The 24,565-nt window shown below is 39.8% G+C and overlaps 1 protein-coding gene across 7 annotated transcripts in view; it reads right to left on the bottom strand.

The window, feature by feature from the left end:
- The window catches only part of PDE8A (phosphodiesterase 8A), a 157,288-nt gene that overhangs the window by 24,586 nt on the left and 108,137 nt on the right, over positions 1-24,565 (bottom strand). For all 7 annotated transcript variants that reach the window (XM_056345097.1, XM_056345101.1, XM_056345096.1 and 4 more), the window contains 7 exons: positions 12,232-12,288; positions 9,591-9,781; positions 8,322-8,378; positions 5,970-6,027; positions 4,405-4,493; positions 4,092-4,170; positions 2,356-2,493 (listed from right to left, as the gene is read on the bottom strand). In XM_056345097.1, the coding sequence (XP_056201072.1) occupies positions 2,356-2,493; positions 4,092-4,170; positions 4,405-4,493; positions 5,970-6,027; positions 8,322-8,378; positions 9,591-9,781; positions 12,232-12,288 (669 nt within the window). The remainder of the gene's footprint in view (positions 1-2,355; positions 2,494-4,091; positions 4,171-4,404; positions 4,494-5,969; positions 6,028-8,321; positions 8,379-9,590; positions 9,782-12,231; positions 12,289-24,565) is intronic.

The raw sequence follows: 24,565 nt of genomic DNA, 5'->3' as shown, positions 1-24,565 counted from the left end.
TGTCAAACTGCAGTGATCAGAGGCTGCAAGAGTTCTAGATTTCATCTTAATGGATGTAATCTGAACCATGACACAGAAGAATGAAGAAAATACACTTGTTTTTTAACTCATCAAGGATGGATGGATGAAAATGCCTTTCAATAATGCTGGCTTCTTGCAAATTACAGCCAGCTGTAGCAACCAAAAATGAACTTCCAGAGATATATTTTTTTTGCTGAGAGAAACAATATCCTGACCCAAGAATCCCTATGTACCATGCAATTAGCAATTTTTGTGTTTAATGCCTATGAACTTTTGTTTGAATATACTGAACTTGCTCACAGGGCTGTTTGTCAGCACGAGAGGGCAAATGCTCCAAGACATTTCATCTTCCTAAATTCCATTTAAAGACTAGATGTAGATTTTATACAGCTTGCATTTTTCTAAAGATCAGAAGATGTTGCTTTCTATTATTTCTGTTACATTTCCACGTTTGTTCAAAACAGAACAACCAAATATGTTGACAGAAAAATATCACAGTAGTAGACAGTTGGCTTTTTTAGTATGCTATAACCTACAGTAGCCAATATATAGCCTTGTATAATGGGAAGCAGGCTTTTAAAGTCAGGATATAAAGAAATCACAAGCCTGAAAACAACATACAGACTATGTCAGAATGATCCAGACACAAGTTAGGCACCCCTGAAAATGCTGTAACATCTTGACACAAATGATTCCAAACTAAAGCACCTTCAAAAGGCTGCAGTACATCAAAGGTTGCTCCACACAGTTAACTTCTATTCAAAAAACTTCCTGTAAGAATTGAATTTGCAATTAACTTTTCTACTAATAGATAAATGTAAGGCTACATTGACTACATACTATAAAATGTTTCAAAGGAAGATACAAAAACCATGAAAACAGAATATATCCACCTAAAACAGCTTAAGCTATTCCAGACAGGTTTAAATAAGCAGTATTTCATTATCCCTCACAGTTGGAAGTCCTAGAGCCAGGAATAAAATAAGTGCAAGGAAAGAGATGGATTAGGGTTAGATTTCTATCATTCGTACAGTAAAATATATTTTCGTTATTAAAGAAATTTTTATCAGCAAACTATAATATTAAGAATTAGATCACTTCAGGTCTTGAGAACTGACATGTCTAATGTATTTGAATCGTAACTTAACAAATACTCCCTCCTAACATCAGTTTAGTACTACACACATTTACTGGAATAATTTCAGTCAGGCAACAGAAGTGCGGAGCACCATAATCCAAGCTATTGTCTACTGCTGGGATGCCTTCCAAAAGGCCAATACTTGTAGAAATGCGAGACACGCTCTTGTTGAAATGCACATGCAACATGCATCCAGCTAGAATGCAGCTTTTGTTGATGAATACTTGTGTTAGTACCCTGATTTACAGAGTGTGACTCATCACAGTTTTGCATCGGTGCTTTTGCATCACTGCCTAGATACACGGAGCACCATGATTCATTTTAGCATCAACCTGCTCTGTGTCAGCAACATGCTGCTTCCCCACGGCCAGTCAGTATGACCCACCTTGCTATCCTGACTCAGGTTTGAGCACAGGCCATGATGCATCTACAAACAGACCAATTCCCACATCTCTTTGTGCAATCTCCATGACCTTCTTCTTATCAGGTACTATGACATGTTCAATGACAACAGAAGCATTTACAACTCACTGTCAAAATGAAAATGAAAGCTCCTAGATGAATTATCACACTACAGCCACACAGTCCCACAGGACTATCATGGACCTACCAAGCAAACAGTAATGTCTCTCCGCAATGACCTCCCTTGATGCTAGCTGCACTTCCTCCTGCAACATCTTGGCACAACAAACATTCCTAATGGAAATCCGTTAGACAGCTCCCACGTCATTAGAGAATAAAAGGTATTGGCAGCTGACAGCTGACCCTGCCTATCACTCTCAAGTGATACTGCAAATGTCTCTTCTGACATTTTTACATTCTGAATTTTCAAATCAGCTTCCACATTCCATGCCGAAATACTTCAGCATGGTTCTTTTCTCATTTACATCACACTGGATAACATGTGCATGCATCTTACTTCTTTTCAGTAATTCCCACACCTTTTGCCACATACAGCATATATTATAAAGAAACACAGCAAGTCACTTATTTTTGTAAGACATGTACCTCTTCCAAGCAAGAAAAGAGAAAGAAGCCCTTAAAAAATGAGCATTTTTTAGTTCCTCTTCTTGTTTGAGTAAGAAAGCTGCGTATGGTATGTGTTTGTGAAGCTTCAAGTTACATCATGTGTCATCCCTGGACCATAATAGCTTTTACAGGTAGCAAATGATAAGTGATACAATGCCATTACTCACCTTTCCTATCTTTATGCAGGAATTAATAGTATCTAGGAAATCAGCTTTTTTTTCATTTATAGGCACTTCTGTTAATTCCTTTTCTATTAGTTCACCTATTTGATAGCCCATCATTGTTTCAAAAGCAGGATTGACGTACTGTGAAATAAAAACAAACAAAAACCCATTCAACAGAATACTTAAAGCACAACAGAATCCCTTTTTCTTCAGTTTGCTAAACCAAGGGATCTCTTTCCCAGCCTTAAATAAATCTCCACGTGTACTGCTCCTGAGAAAGATGCCTACATTTTTTCCTTTGTGAAGCAAAACAGGAACGTCCATGCTACAAGAGTTGCACAGAGTGTATGCATGTGAGCAAAGAGAGGGAAATTATGGAAACAGCTGAGTATTACATATCTACAGAGTTTAGACAGACATTCAATTCCTGAAAAATGAGCTCACTCAGTTCTCAAATCTATAAACCTCAAACCTACCACAGGGTTCCTAAAAATCACAAACTAGATGGTGGGACACCCCAGGACTATTAACCTTATCTATTGACAAATTCATCACCTTATTGTGCGTAAGGGCCAACCACCACTATTCCCCCATCCAGGCAAATCCCAGCCATGCAGACTAGAAGAAGTGGAATCTAATAAAACAGCTTCCTCTCTGAACTGAATGTTGCATTTCGCTGCAATTTTGTGGCCCTTGCCCAACAAAATGGAAGATTGGTACCCATAGCCCACCCCTTCATGACCTTCTCGCTAGCCGAGTTACAGACACATGTCATAACAGCATCTGAATGCCTCACAACTTACAATGTCTCAGTATAAAAGAAATTAAAAGGGTGCTACTGCATGCTCTCTGCTTCTAGAGGTTCCTTCCAAAGAGCTTTCCCTATGTGAGTGAGAAAGCCCTGTCTGCCGGAGCTCCAAGACTCTTGCACATGTTGATTCTCTCATATTCTAGGGCTGCCAGCAGAGGGACAAAATATGGTCTGGAAATACATATTTACAACAACTTCAGGATGTGTTCTGTTATTTTTGTAAAAGGGATGAAAAAGGCACATCCTCCTTCAATGAAACTGCCATTGTCAAGATTTGGGTCAAGAGGGTACAATTTATATGCATGTTATAATTCCCAGAGGCTCAAACTCAGACTCTTTACTGATAATAAAATCACTACTCACTGCCTTTCATAGCTAGGGACGGAACTAATGTCCTTATAAGGATCATGTTTTCAAGTCTGAAAACCTAAGTATAATTTCTTTTCCCTTTTTAAAAGAAATTTCTAAGAGAGGATTACATTCAAAAACGATTCCAATGCATCAAACAGTATCCATTTCAGAAGAAAAAAAAACAATCAAAAAAAGCTTTATTTAACTAGAACATCAATTAGATTTACTTTTCAGGAGCATCAAATTAACGTACAATATTTCTGGAAAAGAATGTATATAAGCCAGTGGCTACATCCATTCATGATATAAAAGCATAATTATAAAAGAAAACCCCAAGAGAGTAAATCCTTATTCATTCAGAAGCAACAATTTCCCTTAAAATGGACTTGATTTATGCAAGGTGTTTTAAATCAAGAAAATGCTACTCTGCAGCTAACCTTACTCCAACCCTTTCAGAACCATTAAGTTAGGTTAGATTCTTGTACTGTAAGGAAGAGTAAATGTAATCATGGATAAAATAAAACACAGTCAGCCCACACAACAATTTTCTGTACTTATAAAAGTAACTGGAACAAACCTGTATGACATGGTCTTCACTTGTGATCTCAATGGCTTCTTGACTTTTCTCTAATGCCGTAAATAACGAATTACATGCCCTGGAGACAAAAAAAAAAGGCATCTGATTAAATTTAATCCATGTAATTCTTAATTGTATATGACAATAAGGTATTGCAACTCCATAGTGAATGAAGCTGTACTTTAATGATTAACATATTTTCTTCAGCTAACTGAAATTCTATAATTAACTATGGTACAGTAAAATAAATACTCCTTTAAGGATGTGGCTGAATTGGCATTGTTTTGGTTGATAATGTTTTTGGTAACATTACCTTAGTTTGAATTGTGCCTGCACCTGTCCAAATTCCAGCTGAATCAACTCATTGTAACAGGCCATTATATTAGAATTTTCTACATATCTCTGCAAATAAAAGGTTAGAAATATTTCATTAATACACATTTCCATACTCAAGGGTATGAAGTTCTGTTTTCTTTTGCTTGATAAAGAACTAAAAAGGAGTAGATATGCCAAAAATGAACATGTTGTAACACAAGCAACATGAGAAGATTATTTTTTGGGACTAGTAAAATTCTTCAGGTTACTGCATTTCGTAAAGGTGACAGATCATCGTTGCAATGAGGTTGAAACAATCTGTTTATTCTCTGTGATTGTCAGCAGGATCAATATATTAAAACATCTACTTTAATGAAGTTATATGCTTTCATGCTACTTATTTAAACAGTGAAAAAATTACGTTGTGTCTCAAGTCATCAAAATTTGAGATTATTATCAGTTTCCAATTGCTGATACCCCAAAATTGCACGCACAGAAGGACGCAAAACCTCCTGACATACATACCTGCCATTGGATACAACTATACAACCTGGGGCTTGTACAGCAATGACCTCAGTATCTTTGATTATTTTTTTTTAAAACATCTCTTATTTACCAGGTGTGAGCCTGAATGTTAAATCTTCATTCATACTAAACTGCCACAGACATTGATAGTTCAGGAGGGAAGACTGATTATTAAACATAAGCCACCACATCAAGGCTGCTGAACAAAATTTTCTGTACTTTGCCATTAGCCCATCTCCAAGGCTCTGATGCATAAATAATTCAGAACCGCTGTCAGATTACTTATCTGCCCAGTGGAATGGCTCTGTATATCTAAGCACCGTTATTTTCAGGCTCTAGCGTTTCCTGTGCTGGGACCTTACAACAAATAAGCAAACAGGTGCAAATGGATTGTGCTGGGAGAGCAAAATAATCTGGTGAGCATGCAACCAAATACTCTTGTATCACACTGTAAATCATGTACCTTTTTGTTACATTGTCAGCTTCATGCAATGAGGAATCCACTTAAGTGACGCACTAATAAGCACCTTTTCTGCTTAACTGGAATCGTTGCCAAGGAACAGATTCAATGTAATACTTTTCAGGTGCCTCCAAACAATAGATAATACCACTTGGCAGTGTCTGAAGCCTGTTTACAGATGCGAATCGACATTTGATAGAAGAGATTTCCCACAGCACATTCTGTGGTTCATTGCAAGCTGCTCTCTGGCTCTGCTACAGTCACTAGTCAATTTTGTCAGTGTCAACTTCACAAGCAGAGCATCATATACCTACTCTGAAATACATGCATAAAGTAGAAAAGTCTCAGCACTTCTAACATTCCCGAGAATGTCCACCTGCTTAGTCAGAATCATTCTAATTCTACTGGTGTATGGGAGTTCAGAGTTTCAATACATGTATAAGAATAAGCAGCATGAACAACATTTACAGATTGGATTACTGACACAAACGCTCACTGACGGCCAAACTTCTGCATAGTTTCTTGCATGACAATTTTGAAACGTCAGAGCAACCTAGAGGAGTATAACAGATACACACCCTTGTGAAGCCAGCAGAGATCAGGGGCAATATTGATGACTCTTCACGATCAGCATGCCTTTTAAAGAAGGATGACAAAGTCAGAGATTATTTCTGTAATCAACTGAGACCCAGTTTCACAAGCCATTGACATACCTGTACCCCAGATGTCACACTAAAGCCTAATGTGGCTAGATCCTTACAGGATCTATGAATACAACACGGTGTTTGTGGGTTTTATAAGCTTTCATCTTTGACGTGGATAAGCCAAAATTTTATTTTCCTTTTTGTATGTAATGAGCTGCTTACATCACAAAAAAATAATGCTTCAAGAATAAAAATTAGCTGTTGCTGGAGTATTTCTTTTTTGGTACTGGATTCTTTGTTGTTTATGCTGTCCTTAGTCAAAGATGCACTTGGATATCTACATGGACGAAGTTTTAAGAAATTACTTGTCATCTAGGTGTACCAGATCTTAGGTGGGCCACTCAAGATGCCTGAATGAGGATTGATTTTATGGTGTTGCCTAGCCAGTGCCTTCTAGCAGGTCACTTTGGGAGGATGTACTCCTAAAAATTATATATCTGAATAACTTTTAAAAATTTGGCTATACTAACTGTTAAAAGATACTCAGCATATTTGAACGTATGGCTGGAATTTGGAAGAAAGGCCATTACATTAAGTTTCTGTAAATGAGCAGATGGAAGCTGGTCAGGTTTAGCAGATGGCACAATGGCTTTTATTTATATGTGAAATTTTGGATCTCATGGCACCTCTTTGCTTACTGTCCACTTGTTTCTTATGCATGAGAAGAGAATGATGCCTGCTAAAGTACACAGTTTGCCCAAGATTAAGCAGAGAGAGAAGGACAGCTGACAGAAAAATTTCCCCATTACCAGTTATCTGGTAATGCTCCCTCCCAGAAGCACAGACAGGCATTCTGCAGGGGAAAAATAACCCAAAACACAACAAAAAGAAAAAACAATAAACTGAATGGCAGGAAAATGAAGATTATCCTCCGTATGTTACTGGCTAAATGTCAGGCTTCTTCACAAGCATGCTTCTTGCAGCAAGAAAGGAAAAGTGTGGAAGTTCTCTGTCTGTGAAATTCTAAATGGTGACTCCAGAACGTTTGTGTTTAGCACATGGGAGCTTGACACAGCCAGCTCAGCCCCAGTGGAAGGCACACTGGTTTCTGAAGTTTTCTGTAGACAGGGACACTAGACACATCTGAAAAGTTTGAGAACTCAGGCTTCTGAGATACCGTCACTGTGAGGGACTATTACTGTGTCCCAATGCACGATGCGAACATTTTGAAAAGACAAAAATGAACTGCAGGGAAAAAAACCTTTTGAGCAACTTCCTAATTGTGAGTCAGCAAGCCCAGCTTCCAAGCTCTCCTACGTTGCAAAAGAAGCTTCTGTCCCACAGAACCACAGGTGTCTTTCTCTCTGATATACATGAAACAGCTCTTGAATCACTATTTGCTCTTTTGCTCCTTTTTTCCCTCTTTTGTGTTAGTTTGATGAGTGACAATTCTGATTGTAGAAGCAATGGTTACCATAGGCAGAAGACTTCCTGACATAAAAACATGGAAAATTATATTCAGAATGGAATCCCTTGAAATGTTTAACTGGGGTCTTTTGTTCACTAGAGATGGTGGTGGCAAATGGGTTTTTTAATAGGAAATTTCAACACAGAATCACTTCCCAGTATAAATATTTTCTGAGAAGTGGACACTCCCTAAATTTTACTCTGAGGAAATTATCTTCCATTTATTTCATTTCAGATTAAATATATTGCTTTCTTTTTTTTTTTTTTACTGTTAAATTATTTTATTATATTGAAGTAATGTTTTCAGAGAGAAGAGTAGGAAAAAAATACATGCAGTGCTTTACCGAGATGTCATAATATAGTCTATTTTACTTTTAAAATTTCTATGATCAGATGCTACTTTGTACTGATCAAATTGTTCTGTATCTTTTTTTGTAATTCAGCAGATCTCCTGTTTGTGCTGTGATTAATCAGACTGAAAGATGGATCAAGAAAAGTTAAAAATACAGATCTATAAGGCAGTTCCACAGTTCTGTACATCATGTTGATGAGGTTGTTTGAAATATACTCCCAAAGCCTGCAACGATGAGGAGATGGGAAAAAACAAGACCCAAAGTCAAAATTCTTTAGTAAAAACTAGAAATCAAAAATCCTGTCCCAATCCTATAGTCAAGGATGGTAAAAACTGTCTGGTATAACACATTACCACTAGCACAGTAAGAAGTTCTAATTTAAGTTTTTTAATGTAGCATTTACTTTTACAATTATAATAATTACATTTTCTTTAACACATGTGAAAGTAAAGACACAAGTATTTACCTTTGTACTACACCAATAATGACTGTATTTTCCGAGGGTTTTGTTCTTCTGATAGACCTTTAAATGAAAAGCAAATCATTTAACATTTGTTTAAGTTCACATTTCAGAAAACATGATTTTACAGAACCTTCACACAGTACTTTTCTTAAAGTCTTTCTTTTAAAGGGTTTAACAACAAAACAAAAATCAAATCCTGAGCCTGCTGGATGACTAAGAAAGGAGAATTAGTTTAGCAATATCTGTGAGTCCATGAAAAAAAAACCAACAAGAGACACAGAGAATGTAGATTAACCTAAATCTCACATACTCTCAGGGGGGAAATAGCAAAAAAAATTTCCCCTCTGAAACAGCACAGAACAGACTTGTCTGCAGGACTTCGCTTCACTCATTTAAGGAACGTTTTACTTTATTCTGAGACAGAACGGGAAAAATGTAACACGGGGAACACTGCTGATACCTAGCCTTTGCCTGACAAAGATCTTATCTAGTTACTGTAGTTTAGCAAGAAGGGCCTTTGTCCCAGTGCCCTGAACCCACCACACTCACCCAGGGTACATAACCTGACCCCACCACCCCCACCCCTCAGACTGCCATTTAGTCTAGACACATTCCCAAAGGGTATTTCACTGGAAAGTCACTGAAGCGAGGCACCACTGCCTGTCAAGTCTCTGTGGGGACACTCAAAAGGCAAGCCCTTTCCCCCTTTTTTCATACTTCGCAGTTTGTAGAAGTATTTTTGGACTTAGTTTGCAACTTTGCTCTTCATAACAGATTTTCAAGTGTTGTAGATACAGAAACGTGCACACGAAATATTTCCTATCCACATCTGGAGTTACTCAACAGCAAGTGGTATTTCAAAAAATGAACACTAATGCTCAGAACGCTAATGAAGTGAATGTATTCATTACATTGCTTGGTGGCACAAGCTATCTTCACAGTTAATTTAATGTGCAAACAACGAACCAGGTATTTGGAAAAAAAAACCCCACAACCGTAAACCAAACCAAACCAGTTCACTATGGCAAGAAATATGTACACTGTGGCTCCAAGCCAGTTTAAGCTCCAGATACCCTAGCACACAACCAAAAATGCTGCAGCTGTAAGATGTAAAGCACTGAGGTAACAGTATTTGATGCTGCCAATGGACACCTGTCCAAAAAACCCCCAATATTTGACCAATTTTATAAAAGGGTCATATAAAAGCAAAAAAACCTTTGATGATGTGTCAGCTATATAGTTAAGCATTGATTACACTGAAATGTTGCTTACCTGCATAATGCTTCTGCATCAAAGTATCTGGAATGTCTATGGTCAATAATGATAATGTCATGATGTTTATCAAGAAAACATTCTAGTGCAGATTCAGGTGTCCTGGTAATATTACACCGAAATCCAGCTTTCTCACATGCCCAACGGAACCCGTTACTCTGGTCATCTTCTTTGGCAAATACTAAAAGTACCTGAGTTAAAGACAGTGAATCATTACAAACATCTTACATGTATAGTAGATTCTGTGATTTTTGCCTGTTCTTAACACGTTTTGTAAAGCCACTTCCAAGGCTTAATCCATTGTTTCTAACCGAATTGCTTTCTACAGACTATTGCTTTTTATAAATTGTCTGTATACAGAGGTGTTTCAAGTGGATAAAACTTGTGTGCCAGAGCCATTTATATCCACATGGGATGAACAAGGCCGGGAAGTGGCTCTCTCATCATTAGTTACAAAGAGAGCTTGGGCAATCAGTTGCGACTAGATACATATATTTCAGGCAGTGTACATGCTATAACAGCGAGTCTACTTTTCTTCACTGAAATTGCCTCGTATACAACTATTTTCTTGGATTCTATTTTTCTTGCCAGATGATATTCCAGAAAAAAAAAAAAAAATCATGGTTCACCCTGTGTGAATTGGTATTTACCAGTGCTTCAATGGCATGATGAAAAACGTGCCTTCCTTTTCATCTCATTCTAGCTCCCCACAGCACTGGATGCAGCCCACTCTGCAGGGTTTCTGCAAACTACAGATAGGCTGCTTGAGATGAACTCATGCGAGACTGGAATCACAGGCAGTACCTCTGCATATGAAGTATGTCCCCACGCGACTCCTAAGCAAAGCTTGCCATGGGATTTGTAACACAGAAGGAGATTACCGTGGCTGAAATCCAGAACTGGAAGTCAGATCTGTGAGCCACTATCAGCTCTGTCCTAACATTAGGTAATTGCCAATAATATTAACCTTTCTGAGCCTTTTTAATATCAATACAATGCCTACATACTACAGGTATGATAAGGCCCAATTCCTTCTAAAATGTATTTCAAATTCTACGATTGAATATGGTACAGAAGATAAACACAAAGCCTGCTAAGACTCTCACTGATGTGATTGTGCTTTGTATCAGGATAATGTTTTGTAGAAGAAAACTTCTTTTGCTTGAAAGAACACACAGAATGGCAGACTATAGTTCTGTGTTAATGTTGATTTTGTGGATGACTCAGTATATGCAGCCTTTTGGAAAGATGGATAACTAAACCAGCATTTGGGCTATTGTCTCAAGACACCAATCTTCCAGTAATTTATTCAAACCACACTTAAGATGTATGTTTTGGTCAGAAAATAATGTGGAGCATGTGTAACTTGCACCACATCCCAGTGTCCTTTATCTTCTGGGTGATTTTAGGAATTCCAGTGCTGGTTACACTTTGGACCAAGTTGGTGAAATGTCTACCAGTAAATCTTAACATTTCTGTGTAGTACATACTTTTGTAAGAATGAAGGACTTTGTACTCATTTAGTTCAGATTCCTTTTATAGCAACCTGCAAAACTTTTGCAAAAACATGCCATAGTTTGGGCTATATTTAGTGAAGTTAATCTGTAACACTTAAGAATGGTTTTCAGCAATAGCACAGAAAAGCAGCAGATCAGAGCTGTATGATGGACTCTGGCACAAATGTGGTGTTGTCTAACTTCTCCTTCCCTCATGCCTGCCAGCTATATTACCAGGACAAATTGGTATAATTTTAGAGTGGCCTGTGACTGGACAAAAGCAATACAAACATTAAGAACAATAAAAGAGGCAGAAATAGTCAAGGAATGTTTCTGATTTATACTTAGGGAACAGCTGGATGAGGCTGTCCTAAGATCTGATGTTTGGTGATATTACTGTCTGTTCTGATAACAGGTCCGGAAGATGTTGAACTGCAGTTCTTGAAGACAGACATTTCCAAATTATCAAGTCCAAATTACTTCCACCCAGGAGTTTTGTAATTACTGACTGAGGAACATCTTGGATTATTAATGGTTCTGTATGCCTTGGGATACAAGAGAGTTTTCAGAGGAATTCCAAAGGAGTCCTGTATCTGCAAACCTCATGCACATCCCAGACAAAATAAGGGAACAATTGACAAATGACCTTCATTAATAAAGACATAAAAGAGGATGAATTAATGCCAGTCAACAATGAATAACAAAAAACCATACATTGCCAAGCTCACTTCCTATATTGTGTGATGATATTGCAACTTTGGTTGATGCTAGTAATAATGCTGGTGGAATAGACCTCGACGGGACATTTGGCTTAGTACCATTTTGATGAGATTTTGATTAAGAATTGACTACCAGTAGAATACAAAACAAGGCACACATTAAATTGATTACAAGCAAACTGATAGCACAAAGAACTACAGATACCTCTATTTTTATGAGCTGAGAGATGGCCGGAGCAAAGAGTTAGGCAGGTTTTTTAGGATACACATAGAATGCTGGGATAAAAATGTCTGTTAGGTGCACGTAAACACTTGACAAAAATGCTCTGTGAAGATCTCTATCCCCCAAAAATTCCAGTCATGAATTTTAAGCTAACATCTGTGATGTTTTAGAAATTAAGACTTCGGTTTGAACTGTTGTATTACCTGAAGTTGATCTTGATGAAGTCTCATAGGGCCAAACTGCACATCCGTTACTGGTGCCTAGAAGAAATAAGAAAGGATCTTATTAATACATATACACCTAGGTAAGAAGAAAAATTAGCACTGTTAGAGAACACATTTCTTATTTACCACTGTCTCACAGATATATTGCTATCATTATGAGGCTTCTTCATGATGGTCTTATTCTGCTTTTGTAAATTTATATGCTAAGCTGCATTAACACAGTTAGAAATCAACAAGCTATTCTTCAAGTATTTTTTTACTGTTACTTTAAACATAGAGTAATGGATTGTCATGAAAGTTTGCTAGACAGACTTATTTTTCTGTATCCTCTGTATCACTTCAGCTGTTCTGCAAAACACGGAAGTGTTTAAAAATTGCTTTTTTTTAAAATGCAAAAAAACACTACACCTCCAGGAGAAAGGCCAAAATATGTAACTCTGCTCTTCGAATTTCCCATGTAAGAGGTGCCCAGGAGTTCTATGCAAACACACTGATTTCACTTCTCCAAGAGCATTTTGGTGCATTCCGTCCTTCCCACCCAGCCCCTCCAGGGAAGGTTTCAGCACCGATATTTGTACTTGACAAAGCACATATTCAGCATGCAACTTTGCTTTGAAAAACCCTGGAAAAAAGCTGTCATATGTCATGCTTTCTGCATGCCAGCGCTTCCCACATTAGATTCTGTTCAAGTAACACTGGCAAACAGTGTAGCTTAGGATGCACAAACTGAGCTGGGATCCTTCCTTCTCACGTGTCACTTCAAGGAATGGAGGTCAATGACCAGAAGTGATGTTTATCGCAACTGTTTCTTTTTGATACAATTAATCATTAATCAAGCTTGAACATGAATGACTCTTCAATTGGTATGGGATGGACTTTCTAAAGTAGTTAAACACACAAATACAGAGGGAGACTCCAATAGGATTACGCAGGTTAGGTTCTTTGGGAATTCCCATGAGGCGAGTATCTGCACTTTCATGTGCTTAAATACTTTTCCCCTCTTGTCTCAGAAATGAAAACTAAAAAGCAGGAATAACAATGCTCCCGATTCAAAACAGGAAACAGAGTCCAACCAATGGTCCTTGGACTTTACATAGACTCTTCAAAGGTAACCGGAGTAAAAAAGCAAAAGAAAATCAATTTTGGCAACGCAGTAAACGGAAGACATCTCTTGATTCATATGTACAAAGAAACGATCTGTTGAGCACAAAGGTGGCTTTTTTACATTGCTGTTTTTCAAAGTAAAACCACACTTGAAGATCAGAGTTATTGCTTTGCAGCCTAGACTTCTTCTAATAAGTAATTTTAAAGACTCATCAGCACATCCCACAGATAAATCTTTTAGAATTGCATGCTCCATTCTTTCTATGACCTTGCTGCTCCATTGCTCAGCCCTCAGTTTTTCTCACGTGTGATTTTATTTATTCATCAACTTGGAAGCCATGCTGCAACATTAAATAAGCAAGAAACATGACTCAATGAAAAATGGCAACGTAGTGTCTGCAAAAACAAGCCAGGAACCAGTGTTTGCATATGTTATTTAAGGGGGTCTTTAAAAGGTCATGTCAAAATGACATGGAGGGGTTTCAGATTTACTCTCATCCTGGTCAGATCAGCTTAGTTTAAGTATGCTTCAGTATGTTTTTTTCTAATTTTGAGATCAAGAACATCTCTTCAGTTGAAAAAATCAAGCTGCTTTATTCTCCTTTGCGGCACATCATCCAGTTATTCAAAATCTGCACTAGAAAATAGCAAATGCATATGCTGATAATGCACATAGCAGAAGGGAATCCAGCTCTTTGCACCAGTGTTACTGGTTTTGCAGCACTGACAGTAGTAACTACTTGTCCCAAATCAGTAAGATCAGCAGAAATGCCTGAAGGACACAGAGGGAGTGTATCTATTGAGTAAAAGATGCCTTTTTTACAGTCACTTCTCTGACCATAACCACACTTCAAATTAAATTTTGAAACATTTGTTTTTGTACACTCCAGCTGCCAGCATAAAGCAGCAAGTGTTTCCAGTTTCACCAAGAGATGGGCCTGAGCTGCAAGGTTCAGATCCAGAGCTGAACTCCACTGGTGTTTGGGGGTATGTAAAACCCCATCCATCAGGCCAGTGTACCCCTGGACTACCAGTCCCAGTCCAAGGGGAATTTTAACAAATGAGATCAACCCAGCATTGCCAGTTACTGCTTTTCTGATGCTTCTTTCCTTTAAAAAGGTTGTGAATGAACAGCCATCAAAGCATTTAAAGGACTGAGCCTGAAATCACTTTTCTGCCAGCAACCTGTGGCCATTTCTAGACTGAAAATTCCTGTCTATGCACCATTTAAGCTTAAGTTACAAGCACTGCCCAAATGAGATAAACTGTCTGGCTACACGTTAACTTGCTGTCCTGAGTAGAAGAAAAACCCTGGCCTGCATCTCAGCTGGAAAATTTTTGTGAACTCCAGTTAATTCTTAATCCTGTTGAAATCTGTGCAAGTAACTTGACTAATCATTTCAACTTTTTGTGTGCTGCTAGCAGCGCTGAGAAGTGACATGCGATTAAGTACTGTGTCAAAAATCAAGGCGTCAGCAAGGATTAGCCAAAACTCTCAACTATCGGTGAACTAAGTGAGCTTTAAGAATACCTCTAACGCCGCAAGCTTACAACAAAACCAACCCCAGCCAAAGCTCACATGTATAGTAACTGCACAAACACATCTTCATTCACTCACACCTTTTGCTACTTCTTCCCTGAAGTTTCTTTCCTACTTGAAAAACAAAACCCCAAGTATATTTTCAGACTGACAAATGTGACTTATGCACATGAGAGCCTTCCAGGCAGGCACAAACCTGCAAGAAAGCGTATGAGAAGACAGAGAGGTAGAACTAGTTGTAGGTTCCTGGAACTGATGGTGATAGAGCTGGGTCCCTTGCCAAAGAGCTGCTGATGTAAACTTCACGAGTAAGTACAGCGTATGTGACTGTGCAAGACTTGAGTCCAGGATGCTTTCAGCACGATGACTATGAATGTAAGTCTTTTGAAAATTCTTCCTTGGCCAAACAACCTTAGAGGCCCTCCTATAACTTGGAGCCAGGGATCAAACCGAACAGACGGTAGGAAGGGGTCCTGCTGCAGATTTCTGACGCTGTAGCCTGTTCTCATTGCAGCAGGGCTCATGGTCTCAAAGACATCTAAACGCCAGAATAGTTTACAACAGTAACTAATTCTCAGGCTGTTGAAAATGCAAACCTTTTGGGCTCATCTGTGCTACTGCAACATCCACAATAGCTGCAGCTTAGTTTCTCGAGGTTTGGGGAGCGAGAGATGCCTGTAATAGCAGGCTGCAGGTCAGCAGCTACTAGTTAGCTTTAATTGCAGACAGCAGCTTGGTTACTGCAGCAGCGAGTGTTTACACCCTCTGCTTAGAGACAGAGCAGATAATCAACTCCAGACTAGTTTAAATGCTTACACATAGCAGTTGAAGCCATTTTATATCCTCTGATCTGCTAACTACTGCTGGTAGTACTTACTTTCCCCCAAATTTGCCTTTCTTATTTGAACACTGTATTTTCTGTCCTGTCAAAGGAGGCCTAGCCCCGGCACAAAGTGAGATGTGTCCCAGGCAATGGGCATTACCCACCCATACGATAGCTGTCAGGGGGGGTTATCTTCTACTGACTGCGCTGTGCAGCTTGACACTAGCTAGAAATGATCTGCATGTTGTAGCATCTACAATGCAAACATCGAAATTGCAGATTGAAACACTTCATGTTTCCAATGTCCATAGAAAAGTGAATGTTTGGCAAATAAAAACAACTGAAATAAGCTTTAAAAAGACAGACCCCAACGACGGTGACTGGTCTGATTAAAGCACAACAAACTCAATGTTGACCTGATATAACCTGGTAAAGTATTTCTCGCTATGAGTCACTCTTTGCCTTTTACCAGAACTGAATCTACAGGAATGGTCTGTTCATGGTTGCTGGGTTGTTTTTATTTTTCTTCCTACAGCTAGAAAAACTTGAAATGAACTTTCTCAATGAATAAATGTAGAAAGGAATAAAGAGTGGAAATAAAGCCAGCCTGATCCACACGCTCCCTATGGTGATAAACTGCCTGGTTGGCATGTGGGACACTTCAAAGCAGCCCACAGGTCTCCTATTTGCTAGAGGTCTCATATCTTGGCTTTCTCCAAAATGCCTCTCTTACCATCACCAATTGGAGAGGAGAGCAAACCTCTTAAAAGGGCAGAGTCAGCCCCCAAAAAATCCTTTGGATATTAACTGCCATGCAATACTGCTACAGAGGGGCAAACACATTCCTTCTGGAGGCTGATTTTCTGAAGTCGCTTCTTTTATGAAGCTTTTGCGGGACATTCTAAAGCAGAGCCCTGCACAGCTCAAGGTAACTCCCATCGGAGCTGGGGCTGCCGACCACTGCAGCACTACCCGCTCAGGGGAAGGGCTGGCTGGGGAGCTGCTGGCATCCTGGGGAGCAGAAGTATGCACCTGAAATCCTCCTCCACAATGCACAACTGCGCCCTCGCTTCCTTTCTGCCACAGACGGGGCTGTGTGGATGACAAGAATGACTCGTCCTCTCGGCATCTGATCACCACACACAGCCCTGGCCTCTTGCTAGTATCCCTCCCTAAAGGGCTGCTGGTAGCATTTCTCCTCCTGCTGCTCGACACCTTATTTTTCCTGCAATGACTTGAACAAAGAAGTGACATAAACTTTTGCTGAATGGACTGCAGAGGGAACCTGCTGCTGTTTGGCTAACGTCCGCATTTAGAAAGCAGACCACGAGAAGAGAATTTCTGTTGGTAGTTTAACACTATGTAACTGCCTCTTCAAATACACTTCACCCTCAAGGCTCTGACTCATTATAATGTATAACACAGATTAACTACAATGATTAGACATAAGAGATATTGCTGGTCCTAACGGACTACAGCCAGCAAAATTTACTCAGATCAATATTTTGAGACATCACAACAAAGTGTTTTATCAAATTTTAAAATACATACTTAAGTTTTCTGCATATACTAGGGACATGATATAAATCAGTATGAGTTAAGTCATCGCAGCAAGATTTGACATTCTTGATCATCAACATATGCTAGGAGCTACAGGTCTGTTAAACTGAATTTTGATAATTCTAAGAAAAACAGAGGGATCAACTTTACAAAGGAAAAAATATCCTTTTTCTTAACCTGCTGGTTTTAAGCATAGATTTATCATCCCAGAAAATGAAAGCTCAAATGAACTCATAGCTTTATACCATACCTTAAGTTTTAACTGATTCAGGATCTATTAGCAGAGGATATTTGAATTCTACATGATAAAGCCCTTTATCAGAATCATCAGCATCCTCCTGGATGCTGAAAGCTAGGAAAGAACCCACTCGCTATAAACTGACATGACCAGGTCCAGGATCTGGTCCACCCAGGTCATACCAGTATGGTGCCTTTATCTCAACAGAGGAGTGTGTGACAGTGTGGCTAACACTTCTGGGCAATGAAAGTTTCCCTGTTCAGGATCAACTGTAGGTTTTCACTATTCACATTTTTCTTTACTTATAATGATCTTTATCACTTTCTGAAATATATGAATACTAATCCAATCCATGGTCATTTACCTATTTCTTTCTCAGTGGAAATCTACCGAAGTAGAGAATTTAAGATTTAGCTACCTATTTTCCATGCAATTTCTGCTAAAAACTTAACATCACTGCTCACATCTTCTTTGCAGACCTTGATAACACCGTTTTGTTACATACTTGACATTGGTACAAGTTACATAAAATGCTGGCTGAGCAGATCTTCCGAACACACCCAACTATTCTGAGCACAAAATGAATTTTATAATTCATAGGCTGAATTCTGACCTGGTTAGCAACAGTGAAAATTCAGAGTAATTCCACCAAATGCAAAGAGAATATGCTGAGATTTACTTCAGTACAAATGAAGTGGGAGTCTGGCTCCATGCAGCTACTTCTTGTGTTGTTTGCAGGCTGCAGCAGTTTGAATAAAGAGTAAGATGGAACAAAGCATCCAAGGTTTCTGCCTTTGCTCAACAAATTCAAGGACAAAGGTAAGCCTGGCTCTCAAAGACCCTAGGCTGTATGTAGTCAGTTGATTCTTTGCTGAAATACAAAGACAGGAGTTCTGAAAGGCAATTAAATTTTACCAAAACTGCTGTTCAACCTAGATGAAACCTGTTAATTCCAGCACTTGGTATTTTTTCCTATTTCTGTTTCATAAAGGATGTAGAAAAATGTCACAGACTTGGTAATTTACATAATGTAGCATCCTGGCTCAGTGCAATTTACTTTGATAAAATCTAGCATTTGCATTAATCTAAATCAGGTTCCCACTGATGCACCTCCATCAACAAAATGATACAGATTTAGATCTATATTACAAGGTCTGAAGATCATCTGAGGTTCCATTCCAGCACCTTTTTCCTTTTATCTATTTTCTGTTTTAAATTGATTCCTAGAAGAATTATCCGTGAAGCTGCCATGTAATGATACAACAGACAGTGTATGTGATGGGGTAACATACCTTCCATCATCTTAATCCATTTCTATACCTTCCATCATCTTAATCCATTTCTTTAGTACCAGTTGTGAACCAGTTTTACATAAACGAGCTCCTGAGAGCCAAACTCTGACCTCTGATTCACATCATTAGCAACACAGAATTTGGACAGCTTGCAGTTTCTGCGAGAAGGAAAGCTTTTTTGAGCATAATGCGTTGCCAGAGCTCTCAAGTCAGGCTGCTAGCCCTGTCAGCCACGAAAAACTTACTCCCGACCTCTTGACATCACCTTTACCACCCCTAAAATCCAGCCCCTCTTCCACTGCTCAGCCTGGAGGCAAGCTTCAGGTTAACCCAGGTCCCAGGGAAGGCACCCAGAAGCCACCCACCCCCAGCTGGGACTGGGACTGCTTTGCTGGTGTGCCGGCGTGCATGGGCTATCCTAGCTTCACCTGGCCCCCCCTGCACCCGAGGAGGACCCCGCTGAGTTTTGGCTGCAGGTCTGGCTTGCCACTGTGCCAGCCATCATTATATACGTATACTTGTTTGTATTCCACGCCTAATTCCCCACTGCATTTCTTCAGTGTTATTCCACTGCAGTAAGTAAAGAGAAATTGGAACAAACCTGGAGTACTACTCTTGTGAAATGGGGCTCGTTGCCTTCTAGCACCCTTTAGACACAACTGAGAACTCCCATTCTGTACCGCTTACAAATTCTCCACTTACTCCTTACACTAAACTTTGGTTGGCGAGCCGCAAGCATGGCACTAGCAAAAGTGAATCATTCCGTTTTGTTGGGAATAATTAACGATGCTGTCCCAAAGTGCCTTTTATTATTATTTCTAATGTGGTAAAGCCTGGGTGGCCTCTGGCCCAGGCGAGTGTCCCGCTATGGTAACATTGTGCAGCGACAGCACGAAAAGGCAAGCAGCAGCCCCTGCCACTGCTAAAGGTTAGAACTTGTACACAGAACATGCTAACAGTTGGGGGGTGCAGGGGGTGTTGAGCTCTTGGTAGGGTATTTAAGTGAGAAAATAAATGTCATTATCACTTAGCGTGCCTACAGCACTACTACACAGATCTCAAAGCTTGCAGAGGGAGGAGACGGTTGCTGTTTCCATTTTTAAGTTCAGAGGAACTAAGCATCAGGGAGAGAGACCGGAGCCCTGGCATCCCTCGGCGTGGCGTCAGGCTCCCTGCTCCCTGGCCAGCCCACTGCGGCAGGTACTGGTAATATTGGGACCATTTGATAATAGCTGATATCTGGAAAACACCCACTGATCTATGAAATTGAAAATGATAGTTTCTGATAATTCAAACACAGTTTACCTTGTGACTTGGTAACGGCACTGTTATTGTAGGTTTCTAAGGTAAGCAGACACAACTCCAGCCAAGCAACTGCACAAATCTCACACTACATACTGCCATGAGAGTCCTTATTCTCAATGAACCACACAGCAAAAAGGGGCAGAATATAAATCACAGACAAGCCAGAAAAAGAAAGCTGTCTACTCATTAACCCACACTGACTTGTTCTGTCCAAAGAGAAGAAAGTTGCATGGAAACCAGTCCTCACATCAAAAACTATTCAAATCTAGCAAGTTGCATTCACTGCAGCATCTACCTGATTCAAAGATCCCTTACAGACCTGTATGCTACACACAAGTACACAGGGCTGGCAATTTCAGCTGTTTAGAAGAGAAAAAATGTGAATCATACACTCCACAGCAACCCTGGAGACACTGACACCCTCAACACTGGCCTGTGTCTCATGGTCATTATTTTGCCAAATGCTTTTATGATCAACCAGCACTGAATTTAAAATGCTCTAGGTCTTCACTGTCTTGATTTGAGATGGCTCATTGGGGTCTTCAATAAGGTCCCCACTTTCTGACTTCAAGTTTTTCAAGAAGTTCTCCTCTCAGGCCACATACGCACAGATCTACATCTGGAGGCTGTGAGCTCTTCCTACACTGGATCCCTGGGCTGCTCACTAAACTATTGCCAAATATTTCTGTGTGGTGAGGGCATGCTGTAGGGCATTTGTAGTTATATCCCACACTAAGAGAAAAACAGCAGCTTAGATGATCTGGCTTGTACTTTAGAAGAATTTTTTAAACCCTGTAATAATGTCTTTCTATACATAGGTTACAGAAATGGATGCCTTTATCAATACAAAAAAAAACCCTAGTATGAACATTTTCAGCTGTTCAAAGTTAAATGTAGTTTTTAAGTGTTTACATTTTTGGAGAGTCTAGCTTAAGGGTAACAGGAACAGAACGTGTAATATGCAGAAACTGAATTGCTTCGGATGAAAAAAGAGGTCATCTTTAAGGCACTAGCACCTAATCCCGTATTTCGCTTGTTTTTGACAAAATTCAAGGCTCAGCTAGAATACCTGCACTTCAGAGAAAATGTCCTCCAAAGTCAGGCATCCTTGGTATTCTGGGGTTACTTGCAAGTAAGGGTTGTGATTGCCTTGTGAGACATTACCTTGCTGGCAGCTGATCAGCATGTATGTGTGGATATTACACCTCTCTGAGCTTCAGCAGCTCTGCCCTTGTACTCCGAAACCACTCTGTTTTCCCCTTTGCAATCAGGACCAGCCACACTCTTATCTCACAAAATGCTTTAAAGGCAGCCACATAAAAATGGTGCGTCTAGCAATTCCCAGAAGGGCGAGAGATCTATTTCCTCTCCCCTTTTCCCCTCACCTGACCCAAAACTGGTTACTCCACTGGCTTAGGAGAGCTATAACCAAGCTCTGGGGACCAACTAACTCCTCATATGCTGGCGCTGATGTAAAAGTTTCAGCGTGCTACCCTCTCTCATCTGTTGGCAGAAATAACCTCCACCCAGATGTAAAGGCCAGCCAAGACACCAGAGAAGAAATTAGTCTTTACATCTTACAGGTCATCAGCCAAGACACATTTCAAACCAGAGCATTAAATATGCTGGGGTTTGCATCACTCCAAACAAATTAATCCAGCCTTGGCTTTAACTACATCTTTGTCTAACTGAAAAGGAACTTCTCATTTGCCTACTGCTGCCTCAGGTGTATTAACTTTGCAGGCAGGCTGTAGCTGACTTTCCAACCCCCCACTTGAGCAGTCGCTTTAGTACAAATACTACATTCTTCTGGCCCAGAAGGAAATTCTTGCTGCCTGCACTTTAACAGTTGAGCTGCATGGCACTCTGGGAGACTTAAATATGGCACAGTAGTTCTATTGTTTAATATTATTAAAACTGCTTGCTCTCTTGTGATTTTGCAAGATCCTGGAGCGTAGCAATAAGCGCTAATCTGTTTCTTATCTATCAGCTAGTACTTTCTAGTAGATACCACTTGCTAGTTCTGTTTTAGAGGTGATTACAGATGCATCAGGATACAATAAATCTCCATCATTATCAGTATTAATTTCTTCTTTATGCACATTAATTTCAGTGGCAGTTTTTCTTGGACTATCTGGATTTGAACAGAGTCAGCTGACTAAAAGGAAGTTCCAGTCTATCAGGAAGATTTCCAATTGCTTTCTTTATGTCAAACAAACTTTTCATGGCTTGATCTACCAACACGGCAACTGCCACAAACAGACCAAGGAAAGCATGAGAGTACAGCACAAAAATAGCATAAAGCAGTTGGTGGATCTGCTAGGCTGCCTAGAAGATTTCTATTTTGTCCTAAGTTTCCATTTGTTAAGGAACAAACTTGCTTTTTCTATTGTCATTAATAACGCATTGTTTGCACTGACACAGTTCAGGCTTTACTGACCAAAGTAATTTTTTTCTGCCTGCTGCCATCCATTATCACAAAAGCACACATTTCCCAAGCAGTGTCAAATGGCCTGCAGCAAACTGCTGTCAGACCCCAGCTGGGCCAGCAGCAAGCTTAGATTACCCCTCCTGACCCACTGAGAACTGCACATGAGCTCCCACGACTCCTACTTTATCTTGCACATCTCCAGCCTTGGCATATGTGGGCATCCTGGATCCACCAGATTTTAGTCCTCCAAGCCTGGATGGTGATGGTAGGAAGCTGCCTCCTCCCTCCTCTTCCCCATTCTCCCAGCCAACTCCCAGGCACACTTTCACATAGTTTACTCAGGTGTCTGTGAACCTGCTGGACACAGCTGGCACACGGTACAGTCCAAAAGGTGCGCTCTGGCCACCTGAAGTAAGCATGAACTCACTCGTACTCCATCAGGTACCCTGCCTGGGAACTGCTCTAAGAGGCAGCAAAGACACAGCCTCTGAGATGGAATTTTGCAGGTAGAATAAATGCTAAGTCAGAGGGTCAGAGGCCAGTACAGTGGAAGGGAATTTTTCAATACTGATAATAAACATTTCAGTATTTTTGTTTATCGATTACAGGTTTCCCAGGCTGAGTGCAACTGTCTGCTGATACTTGAGAAAACTGAAAAAGAGGTTCTTGGCACTCAAACCTTTTCTAAATAGAGAACTTTTGTCTCCAATAAATGAAGACTTGAGACTGCAGGCATATTCAAGACGTCTTTTGAAAAAATATGAGGAAATTCACAGCAGTACATCCTTTTTTCACTCTAAGGTTTAGCATTAATTTTGCTTGTTCACACCAATGACAATCTGACAGGTTAACTCCAGGTTCTATCATAAGGAGGAAAACAGACAAATGGATTTAAGAGTGCTGGGGATCCCTTCTTTCTTTTGACCGCTAGGAACTTCACTGGCTGAGGGGGTGAGCAACTGGTTTCCTCTAACACAGATGCCTCTTCATTTCTGAGGACCTACAGGGTAGTTTGAAACCTGACCCTGGTTTTCTGCCTGAGTCTGGTTCAGTAACACACAGTGCTTCTGCCAGCCCACAGGGCTCGTTAATATTACACGCTCGGTAGATGGGATCACTCTTTTTTCCCCTAAGTACAGTAGAACCTTTTAACAGTTATGTCAATCCCCCTAAATTTTGTATGTCTTTATTAAAGTGGGGGTTTCATTATAATCAGAATTACAATTAAGTAGAATTTGATGCAGCAAAGCAACTTCTCGTTCTAGTTCTCTCGTAAGCCACATTTCACTCTATCTGGATTTATGGTACGTACATTCCATTTTATTTAAATTAATTGAAAAAAAAGTTTAAAAAATTAACTATACTATTATCTCTGATACAAAGCAATCTCTGCACATTCTGCCTACTAGTAGCATTTCCTTTACAAAGAACTGTTGCATATGCCAAAGATGACCACTGCTGGTATAAAATGAATTATTACAGAGCATGATTTTCTCTCTAGAAACGCATAAGCAACCAGTATGTTACTACCTCCTAGTAAAGTTGCACAGGAGTAAAGCTGTGGCAACCAAAGTCTCAGCAGAGCGTTCTCCCACGAGGCAGCTCTTTAATAAACAACCCATCATCAGGGAAGCCCTCTGCTTCAGATAAAGCACTCTGCCACGGTGGCTCTTAACTAGGGAACAAATTCATCTGGCTATCAAATATCCACTTAAGACAAAATCCTGCCCACAGTGAAGTTCATTGACATCACTACTGTCTAGATACAAACATTGTACCTGGAGAGAGTGTATTTCTCAAAGTACAAGGACCACAACTGTGCAGATAATAATCTATAGATGCTTAATAGCCTCACATAAATTATTTAACCTTGAGATTTCCAGGAAAGAGAGACACCATCTGGAGATACTTGCACCAGATACTTTTATCAGTGATATGAACACAGTGAAACTTTCACAGAGAGTCTTGCTGCAGCTACGAAGTTTGAAGGAAAGATCTGTTACATGCAGGGGTAAGAACA

The sequence above is a fragment of the Falco biarmicus genome, chromosome 7 (genome assembly GCF_023638135.1).
Source record: "Falco biarmicus isolate bFalBia1 chromosome 7, bFalBia1.pri, whole genome shotgun sequence".
Taxonomy (NCBI): domain Eukaryota; kingdom Metazoa; phylum Chordata; class Aves; order Falconiformes; family Falconidae; genus Falco; species Falco biarmicus.
This window is presented reverse-complemented; position numbering and strand designations above follow the sequence as displayed.